Source organism: Xiphophorus hellerii, chromosome 10, assembly GCF_003331165.1.
Source record: "Xiphophorus hellerii strain 12219 chromosome 10, Xiphophorus_hellerii-4.1, whole genome shotgun sequence".
NCBI lineage: Eukaryota > Metazoa > Chordata > Actinopteri > Cyprinodontiformes > Poeciliidae > Xiphophorus > Xiphophorus hellerii.
Window position 1 is genome coordinate 16,020,272 of NC_045681.1, and position 21,575 is coordinate 16,041,846.

The window sequence follows — 21,575 nt, forward strand, 5'->3', positions numbered from 1 at the left end:
ACTTGCAATACAGGATTTTCCTTCCAAGAGAATTTAAAGAAACATCTATGTGTTCACACGGGACAGAAACGGTTCATTTGTAGTGTTTGCAGCAAAGGATTTTCAATCAAATATAATCTAGACAGACATGTGCTTGTCCAAACAAGAGAGAAACTGTTTATTTGTAGAGTTTGTAGTAAAGGATTTTCAGAACATCATCATCTTAAAAGGCCCATAAGGTTCACAATGGACCATTTAGCTGTAGTGACTGTAATAAATGTTTTACAAATGAAATACAGCGACATGAGAAACTCCACACAGTGGAGCGGCTGTTTGGTTGTGAAGTCTGTGAAAGCAGATTTATCCAAAAGTGTCATCTTGCAAAACACATGAAAGTCCATACTGGAGAGAAACAATTTATTTGTAGTGTTTGCAATAAAGCATTTTCACTGAAAGATCGACTGAAGAGACACATGCGTGTTCACACGAGAGGAACTATTTGTAGTTGAACAATTTGTCACTACTTCTCAAAGATTATAGTCATTCTATTCTGCTTTTATGTTCAAACTTCTGTTTTCATTTCTGATGTTTTACCAACTGTCTCCACACTTCAGTAACTGTGGATTTCACCCTGATGTCTTTTCATTATCATCTAATTTCCACAGTAAATTAAAGACTTGCATGTACTAAGTACGCTTTTACAGTAGTGTTGAATTTTCTTGTGTAATATGAATATAAGAAATACATTTTGTGTGGTAAAGTAGCATACAAATTATCTGCTTTTAATATCCGTTAAAGGAGTTTTGTTGCATTTAAACTTTATTATTTTGAAAAGCTAATGGTGGGTAACTGACGTGCTACTTCCTGTCGGAGCTTTCCGTCTTGTTCATTGGTCATTCTAGCGGTAACAACCGGATGTAGCAATATTAGCTTTACTGGCTAAGAGAAAAACGTCTTGGAGTTTGTGTAAAACAAGGATTTAATAATAAATTTATTACCAGTCATTGGGAATATATTACCTCTGGATATCTGTTTTGGATGGTTGCGATCATTTCTAGATGAAATTTGCGTCACAGAATGTAATTAGCCTTTATTAGCAACATGATTAGACTTTCACCTGAAGAAGAGAATCAGTGTTTTCGAGGTTGAAGCATGTAATAGTTCACAGCTCAGTTATTTAAGACAAGTCTACATGCTGAGTTTGTGAGACTGTGCGGGGAGGACCACATCGTCTGTGGACACCACCTCTAACGCTGTTGTCCAGCTGAGGATCGAGAGACTGGGGACACCGAGGACTACCAGTCAAGACATCAGACTCTGCTCTGGAGGATCGCTTCAGCTCTGCGACAGGCTGGTTTATGTTTGACTCCAGTTTCAGACAGCGGAAATACAGAAGATACGGCTTATATGACTGAACATGTGAAGGTTGAAGACAAGGATTGCGAAAAGGAGAATCCCAGGTGAAGCGAGGATTTGTGAGATGATGAAGGTTGAAGCAGATGGACCTGGGTCCAGTTTAGAGACCCCCAGACCTGCAGCATCCACATCAGACCTGGAGGAAACACAGGACGGCAAAAATCTCAGTAAGTGGCACATTGGTTTGTGTAGAATTAGGCACCCTGGAGGGAGATTATTGTAGCAACTGCTTCTGCCCATTAGTCTGTCTCTTTAAACTATTCAGTTTATTAATTAAATTACTTTCTGACTAACCCTACATTAAGCTTGCTCTGGTTTTCTTCGAGGATTGTGGAATAATTTCTAATTAAACCTCATGAATGTTTGTGACACATTGGATTTTATTCTTTTCTTTATTTTTTCAATTAATAGCAATATTTTTTCCTGCATATTTGTATTGTCTCTGACCTAGAAATTAATGCTTAAATGACACTACACTTTTTCAGCTGCATATTTTCCTTCAATTTCTATGAATATATCCACATACATGTCCAGGCATGGATACAACACTTTGATAATGCCAGCTTCATTTCCACAGAAGCCCATTCTCCGTTCTGTGCTGTAATTGGGTCAACGGCTTTGTGCTAAATTCACTTTTCGGCCAGTCCAGACCATTAGTAAAAGAGTGGATGTTTACAAACATATTCTTTGTTCTAAAGTTGAGATATTTTAGTTTTACTACAGAACATGAAGGTAGATTGAAACAGTTTCTAGTGTCATCTTTTCTGGGTTTTATTGGTGTAAAAAGGTAAAAAAAAAAGCTGCTTTTATACTGCATTGATATTATTCAATGATTAATAATTATTCACTAAGGATATGTAGAGCTCTGGATCTTTCGCCTCAATTTTTATATGCCAATTTTTGCAGACTATCACAAGTTGGTGATTAAAGAAGAGGCCCTCCCAGACTGGAGCTCCAGTTTAGACCAGCAGGACCCAGAACACCCCCACATAAAGGAGGAAGATGAGGAACTGAGGATTAGTCAGGAGGAAGAGCAGCCTTCTGTGAAGAGTGAGGATGAAGAGAAACCTCCGTTATCAAAGTCTAAGGAAATCAAAACTGAAGACAACAGAGACACCGGAGCTTCAACCAGCGGCTCAACTGAACAGATAGAAATAGAACTAGACGGAGAGGACTGCATGGAACCAAAACCACACAGAAACCTGGATCCAGCCTGTTCTCAAAAGAACAAGACAACGATTCACAATAAAGGTAAAAGATCTAAACTGCATTCAAAATTCACAGGACTGATTGGAGTTCACGCTGGAGAGAAGCCATTTGGGTGCAATGTCTGTGGTGAAAGATTCAAAAAGAAGTCTCATGTTAAAGTGCACATTATGACACACACAGGAAATGAAGAACATGGCTGCGGTCTTTGTGGGAAAGTATTTAAAAAAAAGAGTTACCTTCAGATACATATGAGACTTCACACTGGTGAGAGACCATTTGCCTGTGATGATTGTGGTAGAACATTTCATAGAAAGACCATTCTTAAGAACCACCTGGCAGTCCATTCAGGAGAAAAACCATTTTCCTGTGATGTCTGTGGTACAAGATTTAAAAGAGAGAAATCTCTCAAAAACCACATGTGGTTGATTCACACTGCAAAGAAGCCATTTTCTTGTACTGTTTGCAGTAAACGATTTTCACAAGAAGAACATCTGAAGAGTCACATGGGTGTTCACACAGGAGAGAAACAGTTTGTGTGTGGCTTTTGTAGTAAGGGATTTTCACTGAAATCAAATCTTAAGACACACATGCGTGTTCACACCGGAGAGAAACCTTTTACCTGCAATATTTGTAGTAAGGAGTTCTCTAGACAAGATCATCTAAAGAGCCACATTCGTGTTCATACGGGAGAAAAACAATTTATTTGTGGGGTTTGTAATAAAGAGTTTGCACTAAAACAGAATCTAAAGACACACATGCGTGTTCACTCAGGTGAGAAACCGTTCACTTGCAGCATTTGTAGTAAAGGATTTTCTCAACAAAATCGTCTCAAAAGTCACATGAGTGTTCACACAGGAGAGAAACCTTTTGTCTGTAGCATCTGTAATAAAGAATTTTCACAGCAGCGCAATCTAAAAATTCATATGCATATACATACAGGGGAGCAGCCATTTCTTTGCAGCATTTGTGGTAAAGGATTTTCACTGCAAAGGAATCTTAAGATTCACATTCGCATTCACACTGGGGAGAAACCATTTGTTTGTAGTTTTTGTAGTAAAGGCTTTTCACGGCAAGATTATTTAAAAAGTCACATGCGTGTTCATACGGGAGAGAAACCATTTGTTTGTGGTGTTTGTAATAAAGGATTTACGCAACAACAAAATCTGAAAAGACACATGGAGGCTCACACTCCATGATTCAGGTGTAGTGAATGTTTAGGTGGGGTAAATAAAGATAAATCTACATGTGCAACTCCTTTCAGGGGAGCAATAATTGTAATATGTGTAAACTCAGATGAAATCAATAAACATATCTTGAATTTCACATGATATGTAGTCTCTACTACGGTGCATTTCACAAACTGGAAATCTAAAAAGATCTATCTATCTATCTATCTATCTATCTATCTATCTATCTATCTATCTATCTATCTATCTATCTATCTATCTATCTATCTATCTATCTATCTATCTATCTATCTATCTGGAGACGTTTCAGTTAAAGTGAAACAGGAGCCTTTGGTACTGATAAATTATGTGTTCAACTACAACAATCTTCCAATTAATCAAATGCTTAATCACAAATAAGAAAGCACTTTTGGTTCTGATCTTTGTAAATAACACTTTAAGAAAAACGCCCATACCTTTTTAAGGACTCCATCACTTTTTAACAATCGTTTCCCAGTCCATGAACCACACTGACCAGCAGGTTTGAAATATTTTCCATCTTTAACAAACCTGGGGTTACATTAAAATGACCATGAAGTCATCAGCAAACTTCTTCAAAAGTTTGTCATAAATAGTGGGAGGGCACTGATTGATTTTTATTTTATTTGAACAGTTTCTAAAGTTTATTCAATCCTAAGTGTAAATATTAAGAGGATTCTTTTTTATTTATTTTTTTCTACCTACTCCTGGAATCACTGAGCTCCTAACAACAGAATCACAAGGTGGCAACAATGCGTCAACTGTCAGTAATTACAGCTCCTCACTGATGTACATATAAACTTCTATTTTCCGATACGGGGTGTAGTTTAGATGCACATGTAAATGTAAAGGCGCTAGAATCACGCGAGCTCTGAAACAAATAGTTTCACTTTGTCCTGAACATCATGTCTTTCTGACTCCTGCAAAGTAAATGTTTGTTAGCAGTTACTGATGTCATCATCTTGGCAGAACTTGATCACTACAGTTTGTCCTTCCCATTTTCCTGTTTATAGAAAAAACATGTTTTCATGTTACCTTGTACAAAATTATGTGCTTTACTGAAAAGATTTATTTAAAGAAAAACTGTTACGCCTGGGTATAAATAATATTTAAAATGTGTGCACATTCAGCATTGTATTCTTTTTTATAATAAATGTAATTTAATTTCATGTTTATTCAGTAAATGCCCTGAGGTTAGTCTTTTTAATCAGGGCCACGAAAACAAAGTGAAATTACATTAAAACATTTTATAAATAAGACTCTGTTTCACTACTTTCCCATTTGTGCGCTTTGTTCTGAAAGGTTGAAAGAGGAAGTGGATATAGAAGTAGCTACGGTTGCATTAGACATTAGAAATCTCTCAGATTCTCCATTTAATTATTGTTTGTTCTTTCTATCGGTAGTTTGCTGCACAGAATGTCATTAATTTTTATAAACAACATAAATAGACTTTTCGCTAAACTAGAGACTGAATCAATGTTTTCGATATTGAAGTTTTTAAAAGTTCAGGCTGTAGTGCTTTACGAGTCAACCCTGAGTTTATGACACTGTGGGAAACCTACCTCTTGATGTTGCTTCAAAAATACCTTGTTTTAGATCAATTCATTTTTATCACAGTACACTTTAATATGTATTTTTCAGATTTATTTAAAGTGAAATAATGGAGTCTCAGTTCCACATAAAAAATTAAGTATAAATTATTTAGGACTGCCTCTTTTAAATCAGATTATTTTTTAAATATCTACACAATGGTATAATTAAAAAGAATGAAGGAAAATTCGCCAGTTGTGTGAACGTAGCCTTTTACAAGCTTTACACACAGAATATGTTTATTTTGTGTAACGTTACCACACACGGTTAATGAATGTCACCAACCTAAGAACCAGGAATTTTCTTAGTATTACTTTCTGTGTCGAATATTATACCACGAAAATGCAGAATGTTCATGTAAATAGAAGAACATCATTTTGTTAATTAATTCTCATCCCATTGAACACCTCAGTAAGGGCTTTTTATTGAACCTGAGAAGAGGTTGTTTTCCTTTTCTTTTGAATCCATTGTTATACTTTTGTTTTGAAAGTCTCCATCCCAAGCAGCGTGGGCATAACCACTGCGCATGCGCGCCCCGTGGAGACTCCTGCGGTCTGCAGGTAGTCGCTTTTGAACGAGTCGTTTTGTCCTTTAAGATCATCAGATTGCGGGCCGTACGTGCTGCTTCCAGGTGAGTGGGTTTGGGTCAGAGCTCCAGCAGGATTCAGGTAACACCTCCCAGCATTCACCGTGTGCCTCAGATGTGGGTCAGCCTTTAATAGCTGTAGCTTAGCTCTTTGTGGCTGTCCGTATGCGTTCGGCTTTTTTAGACGTATTGTCCTGAGTATGCTCTTCTCTGTATCACACTCACTGGATGGACGTATTTATTTATGATTTCAGATAAAAGATGCGGTCTTGCTGGGTATCATGTCACTTCATAGGTAGCTCAGCTAGCTGAGTTCCAATAGAAAACATTTTAAAGTTGGCGTTAAACAAGTATGTTTTACATCAGTGTCTAGATTATGTTGTTATTTCGAGGATTTCGCTTCTACATTTTTGTAGTTTGTAGTTAGCCTTCATTAGCATAGTGAATGGGCTGTTAGCCTCCGTGAAGCTAACAGAAGCCAACAGAAGTGAGTTAATCAGTTTTTAAGAGGTTGATGTTCATCATGGAGCAGAGAGACTGGAGACATTTCAGAGTAAAGCCAGAACTCCTGACTTAAGGCATCATCAGACTGTGCTCAGCATCGCTTCAGCCCTGCAGTGGTTCACCTTTTCTGTTGACATCCTTTGTTAAATCAGATGCTGCCTCAGTTTGATGATTCATAGCTGAAACCTTGATCTACTAGGACATGTGAAGGTTGTAAACAAGGATCGCGAAGTCTAAGACGAGTGAGGATGTCTGAAATGATGAAGGTTGAAGCAGATGAACCTGGAGTGTTCAGCTCGGAGCCCCTCATACCTGCAGCATCCGCATCAGAACTGGAGCAGAAACAAGACAACAAAGATCTCAGTAAGTGACAGTTGTTGCCGAGTTGGAGGAAATTGGCAAGTTTTAGAATCACTGCAAGGCTGTGAAGAGTTTTACATACAAACATGCAAAAACAAAGTCAACAGTAATGTGTATCTTTTTTTCTTTTGGGAGAACCTATTATTTACTCTTTCATTAATACCCTCCAGCCTTTAAAAGGTTGTGACTGTCCCTTTGACCTGCATGTTGAACTCATAAAAGGCACACCTGTGCATAAAAAGGAGGCAGTTGAGTGGAAGGAGATGCCAAATCAAGTGGAAAATACTTTTTCTTCAGATAAGGCCCTTTATTATTTTTAGTTTGTGTCCTCTTAATGCCGTTTACCACTCCTGTACAGTAATTAAGTCAGTAATTAAGATTAATTGGAAACAGCAGAACTGTATCCCAGTTTTGAATGATTGGATAAGACAGTCAAGATCAAGCTTGATATCATCGTATCTGATATGTTTACACAAAGTAACCTGATTTATATTTTTGTAGTTCCTCGCGGTTATGAGGATAACATAAATTTTAATGAATTAACAATAGGTTTGCCGCTATCTGAATATTCCCCAGAAAACAGCAGACAGACCAAATTATTGGGCCATGAATGTTTTGCTAATGGGGAACGGAAGGGTTCTAAATATTGTTTAGTAGCATTGTCTCCTTTTTTGTCTTTTTTTGAGGTAGTTCAGACATATCTCTGGTAGTGAGCAGTGGGCCATAATCTTTCCTAGTGAACCAAAATGGCTAGAATCAGCTCTTTGTGACACCTTTAAAATATGATACAAACACCAACTGTTGAAGATCATCTGAACAATTTGTATGATTTTTCCATGTAAAAATAGATTATGGCTATTATCAATTTATGTAAAGGAATAGATGTTTCAAAAATGGTTAACAAGCATTTAATATCCATTCATGTTTTGATGTTTCCAGTCCATCAGATGTTTGTGATTAAAGTGGTTCCCCATGACTGGAGCCTGAGTTTGAACCAGCAGGATCCAGATGACTCTCGCATAAAGGAGGAGGAAGAGGAACTGTGGATCAGTCACGAGGAAGAGCAGCTTACTGTCAAGATTGAAGATGAAGAGAAACCCGAACTTTATGAGATCAAAGCAGACGACATAAGAGAGACAGAATCTCCAACCAGCAGCTCAGATGAGAAGACGGAAACGGAACCTCATGAAGAGGACAGCGGAGGATTAGAACTGGAGAGGAACCAAGATCCAGCATGTTCTTCCCTGCAAACTAAGACAACTTCTCACAAAAGAGTTAGGACATCTAAGTCGACTGTAAATGGAGTTCAAACTGAAGAAAAGCCATTTTGCTGCCATGTTTGTGGAAAGACTTTCAAGCGCAACGCTCATGTTAAATTACACATGATGACTCACACTGCGGAGAGAGAACATACCTGTGATCTTTGCGGTAAAGGATTTAAAGAAAAGAGTTTCGTTCAGACACACATGAGAATACATACTGGAGAGAAACCATTTTCCTGTAATGTTTGTGGTAAAGGGTTTCATGCAAAAACATATCTGAAAACTCACATGAAGGTCCATTCCGCAGAAAAACCTTTTTCATGTGATATTTGTGGTACAAGATTTAAAAGAAAGGAAAATATAAAAAAGCACATGAGGATCCACACTGCAGAGAGACCGTTTGTTTGTAGGGTTTGCAATAAAGACTTTTCACTGCAGAACACATTGAACAGACACATGCGTGTTCACACAGGAGAGAAGCAGTTCATTTGTAATGTTTGTAGTAAAGGATTTTCATTAAAACATAACCTGAAAAGCCACATGGAAGTTCACACGGCACCGTTTAGCTGCAGTGATTGCAGTAAACGTTTTGTAAAAGAAATCCAGTTAGAGCGACATGTGAGAGTCCACTCAGAGGAGAGGCCGTATGGTTGTAACGTCTGTAAAAGTAGATTTTATCAAAGGTGTCAACTTGAAAATCACATGAGAGTGCATTCAGGAGAGAAGCCGTTTGTGTGCACGGTTTGCAGTAAAGGATTTTCCCAGCTTGGAGATATGAGGAGGCACATGGGTCTTCATAAAGACTAACTAAACATCATAGTCGTCAGCTAATCTGTCAGTATTTTTCTGAATAATTTATGTCTCCACATTATCACATTAAATAAAAATAGTTGAAAAAAATAAAACTTAATCATTTGTAATTTGCTTTATTTTCTAACTGATCAGTTTTAGTTAAAAGTTCAAAATGCTACAGTAAAGTTAATCCTGATGATTTTTAACTAGTAACTTCAAAACCACCAAAGCTAAAAATCATAATAAACCCAGTTGTGTTTTTAACAAGGCTGTTGCTAAAAAGATAAGTAGGTTGTTCAGAATGTCAAATATAATGAGATTGAAGCGTTAGATTCGGTCCTGAGTGTAACTCTTTCTACCTTAAATTTGATTTTCTTTACAACTGAACATCATCTCCAATTGGGCTGTCTAATCAATTGCAATTACATATATGTGCAATATTCTTATCCAAATTACTTTTGGAGTGCAATAATTGTTGACCAATATATTGCCAGTGTCATGAATGCACATTTTGCATGCCAAGTATGCTATGTACACACAGCAGCTCTTGATGCTCAATTTCATTTTTTTTCCCCACTGAAATCCAATATTTTCTTTATGGTTTTTACCACAAATTAAATGCAAGCCCAATCAGACTTTTATGTTAAAGATTTATGGCTTCATCTAGATCCGCTTGCAGAGAAATAGTGCATGGCAGTGCACTATTTGCTGTTTGTTGGCACCAAAGTAACACGTCTGAAACAAAGTGTCAGCACTGCTTTTGTCAGTCATTGCTTATGTAGCGTCTGGCTTCTTCTGATGCAGAATTATAATGCATGTCACCAATGTAAAAGTCAAAATGTGACATGACCATGTGAAAGTGGCGCAAATCAGACTTCTTCGGGGGCTGAAAATATTGGAATTGGACCATTCAGCATGCTGTGAAAAAGTCAGATCTGGATCACATATTGGCAAAACAAAAAATCAGATTTGGTTCGCATTTGTCTGCTGTGTGAACATCAGTGTTGTATAGTAACGAAGTAAAAATACTTCACTACTTTACTTAAGTATATTTTGGAGTACTTCATACTTTCCTCGAGTATGAAAATTTTTGATGACTTTCACTTTTACTTCACTACATTTCCGAACTTAATTGCGTACTTTTACTCCGATACATTTTCAATGTGTGGTTTAGTTACTCGTTACAAAAAAGCGAGAGAGAGAAACAAAGTGTTTTGACCCCACCTACTGATTAGCAAGTAGGCTACCGAACAAAGTCCGTAGCCTGCTTGCCTGGGCTTGTTCATCACCTCCAATAGGATACACCTGTTTCGCTTCTCCCATTGTTGGGGAAATCAGAAATCAGAACACCGTACAGCGGGTGGGACGAACACAGAAGAGTGCTGCCCGCACTGACGCGGCTCAGGGATTACGTGACACGCAGCGCCGTGCCCTATAATGCACTGTAAGCTATGTAATGTGTTTGAGGCAGTTGACCAAAATCCCGGACAATTTTTAAATTCCCCCCGGACATCTTTTTAGGTCTGAAAAGTAGGACATGTCCGGGAAAAAGAGGACGTCTGGTCACCCTAGTTCAATGGGGGACAGAAGCCATAGCGATAGCAATTTAGACTAAATTTAACGAATATAGGAAAGGCATGCAAGTTCAAAACCACAAACCATTAACATGTGCTACTCTTTAAAACTGGAACAATTTATTAGCAGGTTTAATTTTGTCTGCACTTGGTTGGGTACATTATTTTAAGTTTATTTGACAAGTTTACCAAAATATAAGAAATGTCATTCACACTTGCCTTGTTTTACTTTTTACTTGTACTTTTCATTACATTACTTGAGTACATCCATTTTTACAGTAATTTCCATACTTAAGTACAAGACGTTTCAGATACTTTAAGACTTTTACTCAAGTAACATTTCAGTCAGTGACTTCGACTTTTACCAAAGTCGTATTTTGGAGAGGTACTTGTACTTTTACTTGACTCTGAGATTTCAGTACTTTATACAACACTGGTGAACATAGACTTAAGATATTCAGCCTGTCGGACTCTGTCCAACATTCAGAGTATGAAGTAGATGTTTGCACCTCACACAGATGAGTGTCCATGTGTTGTGGGACATAAAGATGGACAGTTAAAGGAATTCTAGTGTTTGTATTCTTCTTTTAATGACAACAATAATTACTTTGAGCAAACATTTATTTGAGTCGGTAAAAAAATGACCGGGTTTATTTACTTCCTCACATCTGTTTTGATGCTGTTTTTGCATATGACAGAAAATCCCTAAAGCAATCTCCAATTCATTCTGTATTTACTGCATTCTGTGTGTTGTTTATTTATAAAAACATTTACAAAATAAAATGTACTTATTGCATTTATTTATTCAAGCATTGAGATGATGTATGTTTCACTTACTTATTAATTAGTCCTCCTCAACCAGGTGGGTATTGGGTATCTCATGATCCCTTTTGTGTTGTTTCTTTAAACTACTCCTTAAGCAGGTTACTAATTAGGGTGAAGGTTTGCTTATGAAAATCCTTCAATTATTTATTTGAAAAAGATTGTTTGGTTCCAGCGTTTATTCACTTCAGCTGCATTTTCTTCTAACATTTCTCACGTATAGTGCCTTAAGATAAGGCTTTTGAGGATTTTGGTAGTATATAAATAAGCCCAATTCAATTATTTGTTTTGTAGAATAAAACAACCAACCAACCATCCTAACCATAGCAAAAATGAAAACTGGGTAGAAAGGTGTCCATTTTCATATAAATTGTTTTATTTTGAAAAACTGATAAGTTTATAGCGGAAGAGGCTTTCCAGTTTAAAACGTAACCGGATGTTGTCATGTTAACCTTAGTTGCTAAGTGCTGATAGTAAAACGTCTTAACGCTTGTGTGTAATTAATATGTCGGTCTTTTCTTGACAGTCTTAGAGAATATTTTTCTTACGTATCTGTTGGGTCGCTGCGATTATTTCTAGCCTTAGCCCGCAGTTCGTTCGTCAATTAGCCTTCATTAGAAGAATGAATGGACTACTATGTGGAGCTAAAGTAGTTGATAGCAGAGACTTAACCAGTGTTTTTAATGATGAAGTATTTAAAGCTGATGTCTTAAAGCTGCAAAAGGGACAGAGTGGACCCAGAACTACCGGCCATGGTATCAGACTCTCTGCAGCATCGCTTCAGCTCTGCTACGGTTTACAATTAATGTTACACTTTATTTGATCAGTGGCTGATTCGTGTCTTATTCCGGTTTCACGCAGTGTAAAAACACAATATGAAGGCCAGATGCCTGAAACCTTGATCTACTTGAAAATGTGAAGGTTACAGACAAAGATTGTTAAAAGGAGAAGTCAAGTGGAGCGAGGATGTCTGAGACGATGAAGGTCGAAGCAGATGAACCTGAAGGGTTCAGCTTGGACCCACCTATACCTGCAGCATCCACATCAGAACTGGAGGAGGAAACACAGAACAGCAAAGATCTCAGTAAGTGACTCACATTTGATTGTCTGGATTGAAGCTGATTATATCTGACTGGAAGTTGTGAAAAGGACTGTTGGAAGCGTCAGAGTGAAAAGTAAATTCAAGCCAGATGACTGCCTTGTCTTGGTTTACGCAAGATGGGCCCCCTTAACTCATGGCATTCTGTAACCAATAATAATAAATAACATTTTATTCTGTTTCTGAAAGGAAGTGACATATGCATCTCTTAATTGGCAATAAAGTGAACAATGTCTAATGAATATATAAAAAATCTTTAAATTTTCATTAGATTTTTACAAATACAGGAAGTTGACAATTGTTTATACTTTAATGATCAATGTGGAAGGATCCAGTAACATTAAAACCTTCTTAGACTTGCTTTTTGTATGTTTTCCACTGGTATTTTGATGATTTGTCTTTTTGTGATGAGCTCCAAGACTTGATCTTTAGCTCCCTCTGCTGGCAATTTGACTAGACTTCATTTGCAGCTTGAAGAACAAATCCCTAGTTAGTCTTTCACTCCAGAGTTGCCCTGAAAGGCAGGTGTGAAGCCAGTGTGAGGATAATAACAAACTCCCACCTGAACACCTGGGTGCTTGAGTTTTCCCCCACTATGAAAGTGTTGCTACTGTAGGGCATTCAATTCCAGGAGGTAGAACTCTGACTCTCAGTCAGCTTAGTAATACTCACACAAATCCACTCTAATGTAGATTAAAGCTGAATGATTTATAACTGAGCAAGGGCTTAATTTTACGACTGGTGCAAATCTGAATTGGGAGCTACATGCTTTTAAGCACACTTCACACGTCAAGATTCATTTAATAACCGACCGCAGCTCATGTTTGATATGTCATCTTGATGGAACTAGTTAGTTTGAGAGGACCCATCATTGATGTTTCTGTTGTCGATCATTTATGGCAGTTCCGCTCAGGACCAGCATTCTAAATGGAAAGGCTCAGAAGTTTTTTGCAGGAACCAGAAAGCAATAATGCCAGTTTAATTGTGGACACTCAAAGGTGATCCAGGCTGATAATCTTCCTTTTCTCCTCCAAATTTTCTTTAAATAAGTCCATGATTTATAAATAAAAATGATGGATAAAACATTTATATTTGATTTTCAGAAAGAGAGACATTGATCCTCCTGTTGATAAAGTATGGCTTCAATCATGTGACAAAACTCTGATTAGAATTTCCCTTTAAGTAATTAGAATTAGTCATGATTTTAGAGTTCTGCCTTTACATCTTCTTTGTTGATCATTAAAAAAATTTATTATGCTAATTATCAATTTAAACGTAACAATTTGTAAGGACAATATGCCATTTTATCAACCAGAAGCAATCAGTGATGATTCTGTGTGTTGTGATGTTCTCAGTCCACCAGATGTTGGTGATCAAAGTGATTCCCCAGGACTGGAGCCCCTGTTTGGACCATCAGGATCCAGAAACCTTCCACATAAAGGAGGAAGACGAAGAACTGTGTATCAGTCAGGAGGAAGAGCAGCATACTGTGAAGACTGAAGATGAAGAGAAACTTGAGCTTCCTCAAATCAAAACTGAAGACATCAGACAGACAGAAGCTCTAAGCAGCAGCTCGACTGAACAGAGGGGAATAGAAGTAGGTGGAGAGGGCTATGGAGGATTACAACCACGCTGGAGCCTAGATCCAGTAGGTTATTTCCAAAAAAGTAAGCTGATGGTTGAAGGAAGATGTAAGGCATCCAAACTGTCTTCCAGTGTTCCTCCTCAGCATGAAGTCCACACAGAAGAGAAGCCATTTGGTTGCAATATTTGTGGAAAAAGATTCAAACTTAAGACAAATGTTAAGTTACACCTGATGATTCACACTGGAATGAGAGAACATAGGTGTGATCTTTGTGGGAAGGGATTTAAAGAAAAACTTTCTCTTCAGACTCATATGCGAGTCCACACCGGAGAGACTCCATTTTCCTGTGAAGACTGTGGGAGGAGATTCCATGCCAAGAGAAATCTTAACATTCACTTGAAGCTCCATTCTGGAGGAAAAGCGTTTTCCTGTGATGTCTGTGGTGCAAGATTTAAGGTAAAGGAAAGTCTTAAAAAGCACATATGGATCCATACTGAAGATAGACCTTTTGTATGTAGTGTTTGCAATAAAGGTTTTTCACAACAAAATATTCTAAAGAGACACATGCTTATTCACACAGGAGAGAAACACTACATTTGTAGTGTTTGTAGCAAAGGATTTTTGCGGCAAGGGGATCTAAAGAGTCACATGCGCGTTCATACAGGAGAGAAACCATTTACTTGTAGCGTTTGTAGTAAAGGATTTTCACAACAAGTGTATTTGAGAAGGCACCTCGATATTCACAACGCACAATTTAGCTGTGGAAACTGTGGCAAGTGTTTTGTGAAGGAGACCCAGTTAAAGCGACATGTGAGGCTGCACACAGAGGAGAGGCCATTTGGTTGTGATGTCTGTAAAAGCAGGTTTATTCAAAGGAATCATCTTGAAAATCACATGAGAGTGCATTCAGGAGAAAAACAGTTTGTTTGTCATGTCTGCAGTAAAGGATTTTCCTTGCATGGAGACCTGAAGAGACACATGCGTGTTCACACAGGAGAGAAACCGTTTGTTTGTAGTGTTTGCAGTCAGAGATTTTCACGACCAGCATATCTGAGAAAACACATGGATCTTCACACTTTACCTTTTAAAAGCTTTAGTGATTGTAGTTAACTTTTTGTGAAGGAATTGGAGATAAAGACTCAAGACAGAGAAACCTTTTGGTTGTGATGTTTGTAAAAGCAGATTTAGTATAAATAAGTATTCTCATCATAAGTATTTAACAGGTCATCAAGGAGATAAGACAGTTTATTTCCTTATTTTGCTGTAAATGTTTTTTCTTCATATATAGGTGTTCAAAAGGGCTGCAACTTATTATTTTGATGTCAAAAATAAAAACGTGGGCATACCTTCTGTTACCAGTGCTGTGAAATGTTTGACTACCTTCTCGAGTTTGCACATCTGATAAGTATGATCATGTTTTGTGTGGCCAAATTTTAGCAATCGCTGTTGGGAGTTTTCTCAACGTGGGATGCAAAACTGTGCTGTAGTTTGTTCACTTTGCTTTGTTTATTGAATTTGTTGTCACCTCAAGTATAAGCCTTTTTCATCCTGAAAGAGTGATGAGAAATCCACTTACAGGTCTGAGTAGAGGAGAGAAAGACACTAAACTGATCATTTTTATGGCTATCAAAATAAAGTGGCAAGTTTCTGAGAATGTTTTGTAAGTTTTGTCTTCTATTTAACTAGAACTGAAGTGACATTTTAGTAGATGAATTATTGCGTGTCATTGAAATGGAGACTAAACAGTCTTACCCTTAATCAAAGTGTATATTGTTTATTTAATGTTGTTTAAGTCAGATTTATTCTTTGAAGCAAAGGATAAAGCATTTTAGGTGATTTGTTTTCAGAAATAATAGATTTGTAAAAAGAATAAAACCAAGTAAGAGCAGCACATTAAGACAGATTCACAAGAACTGTAGTTCTGACAAATATTAGTTTCTTTTTGGTTTAATATTGTTAAGAAGCGCTGTGTTCTTGTTCTTTATTCTTGCTTATTATTGTGGTGCAGCGCATTTGTTGAAGTCTATTTAAGATACAAATAAAGTTGACATGAACAGAAATGTATTGCTTCTGGTCATTGTGCAGAACAAATTAACAAAAATGCAGGATTCTACTAAAGGAATCTGAATTAATTACAGCCCATCACTTTATCAGGTTATACTGACCACTTAAAGTGCTTTACATTATAGCGACATTGTAAAGCCTGGAGGTCTGCCAGGCTTTACATGCCTCCCAACAGATTTTGTTAGCAATCTCTCTCTCTCTCTGTGGTGACTGTTGATTAATGTTTCATTTATAATGTTTCAAAGCAACTCCATAGTAGGTGGGTTTTTAGTATAGATTTAAAGGAACTCAGTGTTGGTATGTTTACATTAGTTTGTTTTGTCTGTCTGTCTGTATGGTGGCTTGTGACGAACCTGGTGACCTACCTCCTAACCCTCTCTGCTTTCTGTAGGTAGAAGAGAAGGATTAATGTCGTCATTTCCTTGTCCATATGAATAACGAGTAAATTAAAGTAATAGATTTATAAAAACACGAATTTGAAAATAAAATATTTTTTCTGTTTTTCTTTGAACAGCTCAAATCCGACATATGTAATACAAGTTGTGACTTTTTATTTTTCCTAATAAATACATAAGACTCGTATTCTTATAAGTGTTTTGGCAGCATGAAAGCTGCCACTTTGTTATTTTCCATTGATCAAATGATCTTTGTATGATTTTTACAAATGATAGTCCAACATAACTGATTTTGAGGCAGTGTTGATGTAGTGATTTGGATGTTTATATTTTATTCTATTGAGATCTGTTTATTCCCAGAAGGTCAACGTTTCTGATAATGCTTGTACCACTTTTTCCTTGTCACTTTAGCTTCAATCTTACAAACAGTAAGAATTAAAAAAGAACATGCAGTTTCTTTCCTCCAAACAACCCTATACTCTGTTATAACCCATGTCACCTAGACCAAGGGGACATATTAAATAACTGATGTTTGAATTGAGCTTTTTTTATATATGGTTGAAAAGATATATAACATATTACAAAATACACATATTTGTTCCACTTCTACGATAAGTGGAAATGGAGTTAAATTACTCGTGTGTATGCGCAAACTTGGCCAGTGAAGCATATACTAATATTACTATTAAAAACAATACTGATTACGGGAAATAGTTTTGTCGAATCGGGACTTTACTGGTCATTGATTGGCCAACGAACAGGAAGTAACCGGATGTTAGCTTGACTAGCTTAGCCCTAACAGAAAACCGTTTTAAAGATGGCGTAAAATGAGTGTGTGACTGGTGTTTTCGATTAGGCACTTGATATTTTTCGTGAAAATGTCGCTGTTGTGCATTTCTTTTTCAGTCGCTGAGATTACCTCCAGCGGAGGTTTTCTGCACGGAATGCAATTAGCTTTGATTAGCAACCGGAATTGACTATTAGACTCTGTGGAGCTAAAGCAGAGACTTTCTGAGGTTGTAGCGTTTAAAAGTTCGTGGTTATTGCTACAGGACAAATCCACACTCTTAAGTTTTGCGAGGCTGTGAGTGGAACACCAGATCATGTGCGGACACTTCCAGACCGAGAGACTGGAGACAGAGTGGACCCAGAACATCTGCCCAAGGTATCCGACTCTCTGCTCTGCAGCATCGCTTTAGCTGTGCTACTGTTTACATCTTTTGTTAATACGCTCTTATTTTATCAGATGCTGATTTGTGTCCATACAGCAGAGAAAAACAGAATATCCAGGTCACATGACTGAAACCTTGATCTTCTAGAACATGTGAAGGTTGAAGACAGGAATCGTGAAAGCCGAGCAAGAATGTCTGCATTGATGAACGTTGAAGCAGGCAAACCCAGAGAGCTCAGTTTGGAGGCCTCAATACCTGAAGCATCCAATTCAGAACTGGAGCAGACTGAAGACAGCAAAGATGTCAGTAAGTGACACACAATGGTTTGTTTAGAATCAAATTAACTTTGCCCGGAGGATGTATAACCAGACTGTATTTATTAGGTAAACTCCTGCTGCAGGAATGTTATTCTCTGAGGACACACATCTCTACCCAATGCAGCATCCAGAACATGATATAAAAACTGTGCAACAAGAACAAAGCTTAGTTGGAAATCCAACAAACCCTGAAATGAGTTAATAGTCTGGTGCTCTAATCATTGCTCTGTGTTGAACTGTTTCCTAATGTGTTACTGCTTGGCTTACCTACTGTTGGTATTGGGGTTTTAGTATATCGTGTTTGCCAGATTTTTTAGAAATATTATTGCAGATTTATTTGCTCATCTTATTAGTTTTTGTTTTGATAATGAACGGTTTAAAAACAACTGGGAAAAAATCTGTTACTTTTGTCTTCTTGTTGAGAGGAAGGTCAGAGTCCGAATCAGTGTTTGGAGCTTTATTGCAGAGTTGAACACTGCTACAGTGATGAAGAACAGGGTCTGTATGTTGCAACATGTAATGTGTATCATGACAAATCTACACTATAATGTGATATTTATTATGGTTAAAAAATTAACCATGGACTATCTGAACACCTGGGCAGCAGCAAGCTAACCCACATCAACCATACATATCCAAGCTCCACTTTTATTTCTCTCTCTGCTAACTATGAGTACACAACAGGATGGAGACCAGAGATTATTTTTGAGAAAGTGATTAATTCCTGTCACTCTTCACCCACTTCAGCAGAGTAGAATTTGACAGGTAGCTAAATAGAAAGAAAGCTTAACTGCAGTCAAGTTTCTGGGATATACCAAACTAAGATGGGTAATTACTAGAGCTGTGTGATATGAACAGAAAGAAAGTTGCTGCCCTGCCAATTGTGATGGAAGCTGTGTATTATGAGATCTTTAATGTCAGTATCTGCAGCGGCAGTTTTCTGTCCTCTCTCTCTCTCTATATATATATATTTGCACAGACGTTCCTCAGGTAGATGATTTAACAATTTTCCTAGGTGAGACGAATTGTGCTACTAGTCTTAGATAATGAAAAACTAAAAATATTTTCACAACAGCAAAGCAAGAGCAGCAATGAGTTCATACAGTACAGAAGGAAGCTCAAAGTGGGTTAGTGTGTATTAGCAGAAGCTCCTCCAACATCTCTAAAAACTCTGATCTGTTCTGTTCAGTACCAAACAGTAACAGTAGCATTGCTGCAAACTACAGTTGTCTCATCTCCACTTATCTGGAGCCTAAAAAGTCTTGTGAATGGAAGCAACTGGAACAATATATTTAATGATGTTTATTCTTGATTATTTTGATATTTGACCAAATTTAATGTTTGTTGCTTGTTTGTTTATTTTATTATGTTTCTATCATGTTAAGCACTTTAAAATGTACTTTTTCACCTTTCTTTTCAGAATTAAAAACATTTTTTTTACTCTTATAATTATTTGTAAACTAATATTGATGTTCATGTATTTTTCAATATTCCCAGGCCATCAGATGTTGGTGATTAAAGTGGTTCCCCATGACTGGAGCCTCAGCTTGGACCAGCAGGACCCAGAAACCCCCCACATAAAGGAGGAAGACGAGGAACAATGGATCAGTCAGGAGGAAGATCAGATCACTGCAAAGGGTGAAGATGAAGAGAAAACTCAGTTATCAAAGCCTCATCAGATCAAAACTGAAGACCACAGAGATACTGAAGATTCAACCAGCAACTCAGGTAAACAGATGGAAACAGAAACTGAAGAAGAGGACTGTGTCGGACCAGAACCAGACGGGAACACAAGTCCAACATGTTCTTTTCGACAAACTGAGGTGACAGTTAAGGGGAAAAGAAAAACACCTGATCTTCGTTCCAAATTCATGGCTCCTACCGGAGGAAGCCCATTTCATTGCAATTTTTGTGGTAAAAGATTCAAACGTAAGACTAATGTTAAATTACACATGATGATCCACACAGGCAATAAAGAGCATAGCTGTAATGTCTGTGGGAAAGGATTTAAAGAAAAACATTATCTTCAGACACACATGAGACTCCACACTGGAGAGAAACCTTTCGCCTGTGACCAATGTGATAAAAGGTTTCATGCAAAGACAAGTCTTAAAACTCACCTGAAGGTTCATTCAGGGGAAAAACCTTTTCCATGTGACATTTGTGGTACGAGATTTAAAATGAAGGGAACTCTTAAAAACCACATGATGATTCACACAGCAGAGAAACCATTTGTGTGTACCGTGTGCAGTAAAGGATTTTCACTTCAAGTTCACTTAAAGAGTCACATGTGTGTCCACACAGGAGAGAAGCTGTTCACTTGTAGTGTTTGTACTAAAGGATTTTCACAACAAATTCATCTTAAGATTCACATGCGCATTCATACCGGAGAAAAGCCGTTTACTTGTAGTGTTTGTTCCAAAGGATTTTCACAAAACGAGACCTTAAAGAGACACATGTGTGTTCACACAGGAGAAAAACCATTTATTTGTAGTGTTTGCAGTAAGGGATTTTCACAAAAAGAGACACTAAAGAGACACATGTGTGTTCACACTGGTGAAAAACCATTCATTTGTGGTCTTTGTTCTAAAGGATTTTCACAACAAATTCATCTGAAAAGTCACATGCGTGTTCACACAGGAGAGAAACCATTTGTTTGTAGAGTTTGTGCTAAAGCATTTTCAAAACAAGAGTCTCTAAAGAGACACGTGTGCTCACACAGAAGATAAATTGTGGTAAAGGAACAGGTTTTCCCTGTCCTACAAATTTATTTTAAGGGAAAGTGAAAATAGTTGCCGTAATAGGAAGAGCTGTTAAGTACGGTTGATTTGATTTGTACATTTTTGCAAATCAATTCAAATGGCCTCATAGGCCATAGATTTAATCCATGAAAACTGCCAAAACATCCTGGTGTCAGCCTGGCATCTCAAAAGTATACATCCTTGGTGAGGTGTTATGCTCAAAGAATGTTTGACATGACATGTAAAAGTTAAGTTTTCATGGACCTGACAAGAAATGTTGTGCTATGTGATAATCTTATTTTTGCTCATTTACAAATCCACAAAGTTGGTGGACAGAGTTTATGACAGTATCTAAAATTTTAGATAATGTTTAGTTGTGCATTGTTTTACATATTTATTGTTATTTTTATGTATTATTATTACGTGTTTGACTTGACTCCAAATAATGCATCTTAATGTCTTTGTAAAGTTTGTAGAGTACTGTTATTATGCTAAATGCTTCCACTCTCTCAAACTTGACTGGTGTTTTTAAAAGGATACGAGAAAGGTCCATTGCACAAAAGAAAAAAAAAATTTAAATAAATTTTCAAGTTTATTAGAAATAAATTTGAAAATTAAAGTTCATTTATTGTTCACATTTGTTTATTAGAAAAATACTCCACACTCCTCCACTTACGTTTTGGTTATTGTTGTTTTGGAGATATGATAATTCAGTAAATAATTTAGTCCCACAACTGATATAATGCAGAAATATTGAACACTTTCAAACTGAAGCTTGTAATCATCTATGACAATGCATGAAAAGACACAAATGAGGAAATAAAATAAGGATAATGGGACAATATCTACATTTATTTGTAGTCCTGAGCTGTAATTATGTACTGTTAGAGTTCAAAGTAGTAA

The 21,575-nt window shown here is 37.1% G+C and overlaps 3 protein-coding genes across 12 annotated transcripts; all 3 read left to right on the forward strand.

Annotated features, from left to right (window-relative positions):
* The first annotated feature begins 887 nt into the window (after window positions 1-887).
* Window positions 888-9,888, forward strand: LOC116727441 (gastrula zinc finger protein XlCGF8.2DB-like). Of its 7 annotated transcripts, none has more exons than XR_004340800.1 (4): window positions 888-1,562; window positions 2,302-6,067; window positions 6,642-6,852; window positions 7,789-7,977. XR_004340800.1 is itself a non-coding variant. In XM_032574871.1 (3 exons), the coding sequence occupies exons 2-3, from the start codon at window positions 6,738-6,740 to the stop codon at window positions 8,916-8,918; spliced, it is 1,245 nt and encodes a 414-aa protein (XP_032430762.1). In that variant the 5' UTR covers window positions 5,722-6,067; window positions 6,689-6,737; the 3' UTR covers window positions 8,919-9,888. The 7 variants fall into 7 exon arrangements, 3 of the variants coding, with proteins under 3 accessions (XP_032430762.1, XP_032430763.1, XP_032430766.1); XR_004340801.1 differs by having other exon boundaries at window positions 6,689-6,852; XR_004340802.1 differs by having other exon boundaries at window positions 2,302-6,030; window positions 6,689-6,852.
* Window positions 9,889-10,919: 1,031 nt separating this feature from the next.
* On the forward strand, window positions 10,920-16,043 carry LOC116727451 (zinc finger protein OZF-like). Its single transcript, XM_032574888.1, has 2 exons — window positions 10,920-12,383; window positions 13,754-16,043. Exons 1-2 carry the CDS (start codon window positions 12,266-12,268, stop codon window positions 15,091-15,093), a joined length of 1,458 nt encoding a protein of 485 aa, XP_032430779.1. The 5' UTR covers window positions 10,920-12,265; the 3' UTR covers window positions 15,094-16,043.
* Window positions 16,044-17,191: 1,148 nt separating this feature from the next.
* LOC116727039 (gastrula zinc finger protein XlCGF57.1-like) lies at window positions 17,192-21,296 on the forward strand. 4 transcript variants are annotated; one of them, XM_032574091.1, is made up of 3 exons: window positions 17,192-17,607; window positions 17,689-17,920; window positions 19,429-21,296. In XM_032574091.1, exons 2-3 carry the CDS (start codon window positions 17,806-17,808, stop codon window positions 20,658-20,660), a joined length of 1,347 nt encoding a protein of 448 aa, XP_032429982.1. In that variant the 5' UTR covers window positions 17,192-17,607; window positions 17,689-17,805; the 3' UTR covers window positions 20,661-21,296. The 4 variants fall into 4 exon arrangements, with proteins under 4 accessions (XP_032429982.1, XP_032429985.1, XP_032429983.1 ...); XM_032574094.1 differs by having other exon boundaries at window positions 17,689-17,916; XM_032574092.1 differs by having other exon boundaries at window positions 17,711-17,920.
* The last annotated feature ends 279 nt before the right edge of the window (window positions 21,297-21,575 follow it).